Below are 8479 nucleotides of genomic sequence, written 5' to 3' on the forward strand. Positions count from 1 at the left end.
GAAACAAGCCCCCAAAATCTTTAGGCCAAATACCCAAGGGCTGCCAGTCTGCTACTATAGATATAGAGATCCTAAGATAGTAGAGTTGTTAAATCTTCTCAAGAGAGCGGAGCAGAAATTATTTATATTGTCTCTTTCCACTGGCCAGAAGTTAAAAAGGTATTTCCCATCTATGATCAAGATTTCAATCAGCGTCTATCTTGCTTGCAGTCACTGTTCTTATATTACAACTAACAGCAGCATTGTCCTTTTGGCTCTTAGTTCAAGTTCCTCAAGAGACACAAAACTTAAAAAAAAAAAGAGAGAGACACAAAACTTAATCAGTTCATCATCCAGGCTACAGAAGCAGGGGTCACGCTTAATCTTAAGAGAAACAAACAATACTTCAAAGGAACTAACAACTAAGCATACTAAAGCACTTAACTATGTAATTGTCTGCTGAGAAGCAAAGGGAAACAAACTATCCAAAAAGGTCCCTAAGAGTGAAGCCAACAGCCAGGGCTGGAATACTTCTTGTGATTTCCTCTCCTAAACTATGAGTAATAGAATCTACACCCCAATTAGACAGACCACTGAGACTGAATGGGATAATGAATGTAAAAGTGCAGTCTACCTGGCCTATAATGAGCCCTCAAGATGCCATCTAAAAAAGGCCTGTGGGCCTAGCCGGTGTGGCTCTGCGGTTCAGCATGGACCTATGAACCAGGAGGTTACAGTTCAATTCCCAGTCAGGATACATGTCCTTGTTGAGGGCCTGATCCCCAGTGTGGGGCGTGCAGGAGGCAGCTGATGGATATTTCCATCTCTCTCTCCCTCTCCCTTCCTTTCTGAAATCAATAAAATAAATAAATAAAAATACAATAAAAAAAGGGCCTGTGGGATTTGGGAGCTTGCAGGCTTATGGGCAATGTCCATTCACCCATGAGATGTGCAACTAGATAGCAGAAGCAACTGACCTCTGGAGGGTCACAAATGCTTTTATAAGCCAAGAAGGCCAGAACATGAGGGGTCGGCATTTGGCTCTCTAGGTCAATGAAGAGTGGTGAAAGTTCTGACCTTTCCAGGCTCGAGTCATAATTGCCATATACAAGCTCATCTAAGGATCATGCCCCTGAAGAATGTAACTTTAACAGTACATATTTATTATTCCTTTTAGAAAAGAATTACTTATTTCCTGTGTTCATTTTATAAGGGAGTTTTGGGTGTGGGGAGGGGATGACCTACTGTGAGGGACATTTTGAAATGTTCTACCCACAGTGATAATATTCTTTATCTACACACTGGATCACTATTGGGATTTGTTGCTAATTGTGGCAATTAGCAACATTTGTGGTAATTGGTTTTAACCTTTATCTTCCCATCAATATCCTGCATAGACCTCACATTAAAGGGAAGCATGCTTGGCAGAGGTTGGTTAGCAGAGTTAAAAACACTTGGGAAGAGAAATCTCTAGTTACTACTTTTGAAAAAACCAGTTCATTCTGCATTTTGGCCATAGATATAGTAGCTAAACTCAATCTTCTCCTAGGAAACCAACAAGTCAGTAGTTGTCCTGACAGGGAAAATTTTCTATTCCTGTGGGGAAAGTATGCAGGAAAGAACACACTACACCTTGTGAAGGCTAGCTACCTGATACAGCCAGAAACTGCCCTTTCAGAAACTGCCCTTTAAGAGAGTGTGTGTGTGTGTGTGTGTGTGTGTGTGTGTGTGTGTTCGGCAGGGGCGGGGAAGGGAGAGCACCACAGTGTAGAAGGTGAAAAGAAAGCTATGTTGAAGTCATCAGACCTAAATAACAGCACCTTTTCTCTTGCAGAATTTTACCAAAAGTTGTAAAACAATCCACTAAGTACTCTCCTGTTATAGAAGGAAAAGCAAGAAGGCTTGTGACTGCCCAAATTTCCAACTCACAGCAACCATGGCAGCTCTCTTGAACAGTCAGAGCATGCTGGGAACAGGCCCCCCATGCAGCCTCAATGAAAAGAGCTGAGAAGTTACTAGTGAAAAGCCATTATCCTCCTTTCTTTGAAATCACAGTAAAACAGATCTTTTTCCAGAGCTCCAGGGACAGACTGCTTAACACAATCATGTCTAAACTGGCCAATTGCTTTATAGAAAGCCCCCCTCTGAGGACTTCACAGTCCCTAGCACTTGATCTTCCCAAAAGAACCAGGAATAGCTTAGAAATGGCTCCTTCAGGATTTATGCTTTCAGATACACAAATCTTAAGTACCTTCGTTACTACAAAGACAGGCATAAAGAAATCAGCACCAGGTAGCCCTGAAATGTAACTGTTAATCGCCCACTCCCCACAGCCATTCCATAATGACAGCAGTTAGAAGGCAGTGCTGAAGACTCCTCTAAGTGTGGTTGTAGCCATGCTTCAGGGAGAACAGCCCTTCCCCAAAGAAGGAGAAGTAAACCAAAGTTCTTATCTCTTACATTAAAACCTAACTATATCACTACTCTGCTTTAAAAAAGAAAAAGAAAGCCCTAGCCGGTTTGGCTCAGTGGATAGAGCATCGGCCTGTGGACTAAAGGGGACTGGATTTGATTCCAGTCAAGGGCACATGCCCAGGTTGCAGGCTCGATCCCCAGTGGAGGGTGTGCAGGAGGCAGCTGATCAATGATTCCCTCTCATCATTGATGTTTCTCTCTCTCTCCCTTCCTCTCTGAAATCAATAAAATACATTTTAAAAAATAAAATAAAAAAGCCTTCAAAGTTCCCCTCTGCTTTCAGGAAAAGCCCAAGCTCCCCAGAACCAAGTACAAGGAGGCCCTTCCCAATCTGGCCCTGCTTACCTCTCTGGCCTCATCTCTTTCCACTCAGCCCTGCCAACACCCTACCCTCCAGCCAGAAGGAAATACTGTAGCTCTCCCAATGCTGGATTCTTTTCTCTCATGCCTCCTTGCTTATGTAGGCATTGGCCCTACACCCTACCTGTTCCTCCCAAACTTAATACTGCTTAATTCAACTGGTCCTTTGAATCTTAGTTTAGACATCACCTTCTCTACAAGATCCCAGCCATGGTACCCCATCTATGCGTCTTCCACTGGACTGTGCCCAAGTGCCTGGTACACAGTAGGTATTCAACGTTTACTGACACCTTCTACAGGCTTATACCTATATCATGATGGGGTAAAGTTTAGCTGACTGGCTCAATGAAGGCAGAAAGTAAATTTGAATTCTTAGTCCAAAAGACTGGTCATCCTTTAACTTACTTTAGATCAGTGGTTCTCAACCTTTCTAATGCCGCGACCCTTTAATACAGTTCCTCATGTTGTGGTGACCCCCTACCATAAAATTATTTTCGTTGCTACTTCATAACTGTAATTTTGCTACTGTTATGAATCATAATGTAAATATCTGTTTTCCGATGGTCTTAGGCTTTATAGCAGCGGTTCTCAACCGCTAGCAGGGTCGCCTAAGACCATCGGAAAACAGATATTTACATTAAGATTCATAACGGTAGCAAAATTACAGTTATGAAGTAGCAACGAAAATAATTTTATGGTTGGGGGTCACCACAACATGAGGAACTGTATTAAAGGGTCGCGGCATTAGAAAGGTTGAGAACCACTGCTTTAGATGCATTATCTTCTAATTGCTACATAACTTGCCTTTGTGAAAAATAAAAGGCAACTACTGAGATGCAAGGAAATGCTGTACAATAACTACCAATCCAATTTCATTTAAGTACCACCTGCCTTCCTCTAGGACTGGGTTATCTCATTACCAACAAGATGGACTAGGAAACAACAAGATACTTACTATAAAGCTTCAAACCAACAGAAACAGAGCAAACTGTTGATATAATTTTGGGGGTAAGCACAAGATACCTTCCAATTACAAAATGTTCTATTTGTCTCTTGAGATGTGCTTAAGACAAAGGACCCAATTTAGAGTTAGAATCAATATTAACTCAATTTTATATTTGCATTTTCCCCAAAGGCAGTATATTTTTTTAAAGAAGCATTCCCTAAGTTATATTTCCTTTTTTCCCCTTTTAAAAAAAAATAATTTTATTGATTTCAGAGAGGAAAGAAAGGAGAGGGAGAGAGAGAGAAACATCAATTATTTGAGAGAATCATTGATCGCCTGCCTCCTGCATGGCCCCTACTAGGGATCAATCCCACAATCTGGGCATGTGTAATTGACCGGAATCGAACCTGGGACCCTTTGGTCCACAGACTGACACTCTATCCACTGAGCAACACTGGCCAGGGCCTAAGTTATATTTCTTGAATTTTCCTTTGATTGGGATGCAACTCCTTGGGAGGAAACAGGTAAAGGCACAATTTTATACTAGATAAGCATTCACCATACTAACTAAAAGCAAAAAGCTGCCTATTTACAGAATATTTTAGGTGTTTCTCAAATTTAGTCTTCCTGGAATGACACAATAGTACTATACTGAGCATTCTGAAGATATGCAGGAAACAATGACCTCAGATGTCCTGACAAAAGAGAAATTCTAACATAATGTCAACATTTTTGTGTGAAGGACAAGAATCACCAAAAGCCTCTATTTTCAAGGGTTAGAACTGTCTCCGGATTTCATAAAGTTTGAATGTTCACTTGAAAAATTAGTCAGCAGCCCTGGCTGGGTGGGCTCAGTTGGTTGGAACATCATACTGTACACCAAAAAGTTGCTGGTTCGATTTCTGGTCAGGGCACATAGCTAGGTAGGTTGTGGGTTCGATCCCCAGTCAGGGTGCACATGGGAGGCAACTGATTGACGTTTCTCTCTCTCTCTCTCTCTCTCTCTCTCTCAAATCAATAAAAACATATCCCGCCAAGCTGGTGTGACTCAATGGTTGACCATCCAGCCATGAACCAAGAGGTCACTAGTTTGATTCAGGTCAGGGCACATGCCCCAGTTATGGGCTCAATCCCCAGTATGGGGCATGCAGGAGGCAGCTGATCAATGCTGTTTCTCTCTCATCATTGATGTTTCTCTCTCTCTCCCCTCTCCCTTCCTCTCTCTCTAAAAATCAATAAAAACATATTTTAAAAAAACACCATATCCTCATGTGAGAATTAAAAAAAAAAAAAGAATTAGTCAACAGCTCCCATTTGCTTAGTCCTCTTGCCACTCAGGTTTGGTTTTTTAAAAATATTTTTATTGATTTTTAGAGAGAGAGGAAGGGAGGGGGAGTGAGAGAAACATCGATGTGAGAGTAAAACATCGATTGGTTGCCTTCTGTACAGCCCCTACTGGGGATAGAGCCCGAAATCTGAGCATGTACCCTGACTGAGAATCGAACCAGCAACCTTTCAGTGCATATACCTGTCAGGGCTGAGGTTTTTTTGTTGTTGTTTTGTTTTGTATTTGCAAGGGGGGAGTAACTTAATATTCATTACCATATATCAATTGGGAGGTAGGGTAACCTGAAGCTATGATTAAACATGCAACTGAAAGACATGTAATAGTCAGTTGGTTTCCCAGTGATGGGGACACAGTGCTCCCCCCACCCCGCACCCCGTCTCCCGGGCTCCTCTCCTTCAAAAGTGCACATTTATAAGACCCTTTGTGAATTTTGAAAAGGGAATTAAATTCAAGAGAGCCCTCAGCCCTGGCCAGTGTTGCTCAGTTAGTTGAGGATTATCCAATGCACCAAAAGGTCGCCAGTTTGATTCTTAGTCAGGGCACATGCCCAGGTTTCAGGCTAGATCCCGGGTAGGGGGCATGCAGGAGGCAGCTTATTGATGTTTCTCTCTCCTTTTCCCTTCCTCTCTCTAAAATCAATAAAAACATTAAAAAAGAGAGAGCTTTCAAATATAAGTCTGAGGTAAACACATTAAAAATGAAAGTTAAGCCCTGGCTGGTTTGGCTCAGTGGATAGAGCATCGGCCTTTGGAATGAAGGGTCCTGGGTTTGATTCCAGTCAAGGGCACATGCCCGGGTTGTGGGCTCAGTTCCCAGTGTGGAGCATGCAGGAGATAGCCGATCACTGATGTTTCTATCTCTTCCCCTCTCCCTTCCTCTCTGAAATCAATAAAGATATATAAAAAATAAAAAAGAAAGAAAGAAAGTTAATGCCCAACTCACAAGTCTTCCCCAGGTCCCCAGGCAGCAAAATACTAGAGAACGAAACCAGCTTTTGAGTAAGACAGGTTTGGGGTCAAATCCCAGCTTCCCTACTCACTATCTGTGTGACCTTGAGCAAGACAGTTTCTGCCTAAACTCAGTTTACTTGTTTATAAAAGGAGGATAACGGCCCCGGGCGCATTAGCTCAGTTGGTTAGAGCGTTATCCCCATATGTCAAGGTTGTAGGTTTGATCTCTGGTCAGGGCACACACAAGAACCAACCAATGAATGCATAAATAAGTGGAACTACAAATCAATGTGTTTCTCTCTCTCATATATATATATATATATATATATATATATATATATATATATTTTTTTTTTTAAAGGAGAATAGTGTCTTTACAGATTGTTGCAATGGCTCACTTAAATAACAGATAAGGGATCTTGCATTTTGGTAGTTACTGCTCAATGATGCAAAGTTTGGGTTCCATCTCTGTACCCAGAACTTTTAAAGGGCTTTACTAAAGTAAAACATAGTAGAAAGAATACTGGACAAGCACCAGAAAATTTTAAGTTAAACCTTACATCTCTGGGGTTTAGTTAGCTGTAAAATGCAGTACTGGGCTAGCTGATCTCGAAGCAACTTACCCATTCTGAAAACTAAAGTAATCCCCACTTTCTGAACCCTTCACTCATTTTTGTTTTCCCTTTTCTTACACGTTTAATACGAGAAATGCATGTCCCTTCAAAACAGATGAAGAAAAACAAAGAAAGGCTACGATGCTCAAGAAATTTATCATTTGAGTCACATTCAAAATGTAGGCCAAGCTTTTCTGCAGAGGGCTGGCACGAGGGGTGCCTGAATGATTCACTCATATTAGTGGTAGGCAATAGATGCCTCTACCGGAAATTTTGCATTCTCTGGCACAAAGTCACTGCTCAGCACACACACTGCCTAGCACACAGCAGACACTCAAAAAATGCTTGTTCGTTGAATAAATTCCCAGATGTCACCTGCTGCTCCCTATGGAATCTTTCAACTGCTCTCCTTACTCAAGACAAAATCCAAGAAAGACAGTCGGTCCCTAAGAACTGTACCAAATACTTTTTGAGCGAATTAATTCTTCAAATTCTCAATCATGCTAAGTGGACAAACACACACCCTGAGAGAAATGCTGAACCACCAGAAAAAAAAACTTCAAAGCCAAGTTTCAACATTCCCGGATACACCCACTGCTGCGAGGGTCATTCTCTTGGCCTCTTCCCGAGCTGACAAGCGCCCTGAAAGGCACCCGGAGAGGAAAACCCAGCTCCTGATCTGCCCTCGCACACTCGGCTCTCCACGCCCTTCTCCCAGCTGGGAAACCTATAAGGTATTTGTCACTCGAGCCAGCACTGAACAGACACAAACGTGAGGAGGCCAAAAAGACATCTCCCCTTATTCCCAAGGGTCACCACGAAACCACAAACTCTGAGAAGACCAGATGAATCAGGAACCTAATAGAATTAGGCTGTTCCGGCTTGGGATAAGCTACTTTCCTAACAGCTTCTGGAAGTAAATAAAAACTCCCCAAAAGCAAGACGAACACTATATTTCCCCTTCTTTTCCCTGGGATGCGGCTACTTTACACTGTACATCGCACCCCTCCCCTCTCGACCCCGGCGAGCACACTCCCTCTGGGCTCAGATCGTTGGCTGGGTCCCCGGGGAGACGGGCTGCCCCGCTGGGCTTAGGGTCTTTCGGGCGGAGTCCCCTGGGGAGACCCGTCAGCAACCGGCTCTCAGAGTAAAACTGAAAGGAAAAAACCCCACACTCGCCCACGGTGGCGGAGAGCGCAGAGCATGGGGGATTTTAGTTAGCAGAGAGTTGAGGGGCCCCTAGATTATTTCCCTTCCTGCCTTTCTGCGGAGCCCGGCGTGCCGCCCCGGTCCGCACACCACCACCACCACCCCCTCTGCCCCACCACGACACACAGTGTCGCTCCTCATCAAAGCACAGGAACTTTAAAATGGTGCCTCCGGAGAGAGTCCGACGGGAAGGGAAGGGTCAAAAGAGCCCGGGCGAGCCAGCGGGCGCGGGGGCCCAGAAAAGAGGTCTTGGGTGGCGGATGGGGCGCCCCGAGTGACGCGCACGTCGGGGGACGGAAGGAGGCGCACCAGGCAAAGGTGGAGGGAGAAATGGAACGCGGCCCCTTTAAGAGGCCTTCGCAGAGCTCCGGAGACCGGGGGCCTCTCCACCACCCCGGCCCGGCGTGTGGGGCCCTTCCTCGGGGATAACCATCCTCAGACCCACTCCCTGGAGGCTTCCTTCACGCCGGGTCCCTCCCGGCCCTGCCCCAGGGCGGCGGCTCCTCCTTACCCCGCTGTCTGCCGCCTCCTCCCAGCTCTCAGCGACCTCCTCATCTTCCATCTTACTCGCCGCTTCCCCTCCTCCCAACCCCCTCCC

General features: G+C 44.4%; 1 protein-coding gene across 4 annotated transcripts in view; it reads right to left on the bottom strand.

The window, feature by feature from the left end:
• The window catches only part of SZRD1 (SUZ RNA binding domain containing 1), a 24923-nt gene extending 16444 nt beyond the window's left edge, over positions 1-8479 (bottom strand). Inside the window, exon 1 of one of the 4 annotated variants that reach the window (XM_079776247.1) lies at positions 8393-8479. In XM_079776247.1, the coding sequence (XP_079632373.1) occupies positions 8393-8436 (44 nt within the window). In that variant the 5' untranslated portion in view covers positions 8437-8479. The remainder of the gene's footprint in view (positions 1-8392) is intronic. The other 3 variants (XM_079776245.1, XM_079776246.1, XM_079776248.1) reach the window with 3 other exon arrangements.

Source organism: Cnephaeus nilssonii, assembly GCF_951640355.1.
Source record: "Cnephaeus nilssonii genome assembly, chromosome: 7".
NCBI classification, from domain to species: Eukaryota; Metazoa; Chordata; class Mammalia; order Chiroptera; family Vespertilionidae; genus Cnephaeus; species Cnephaeus nilssonii.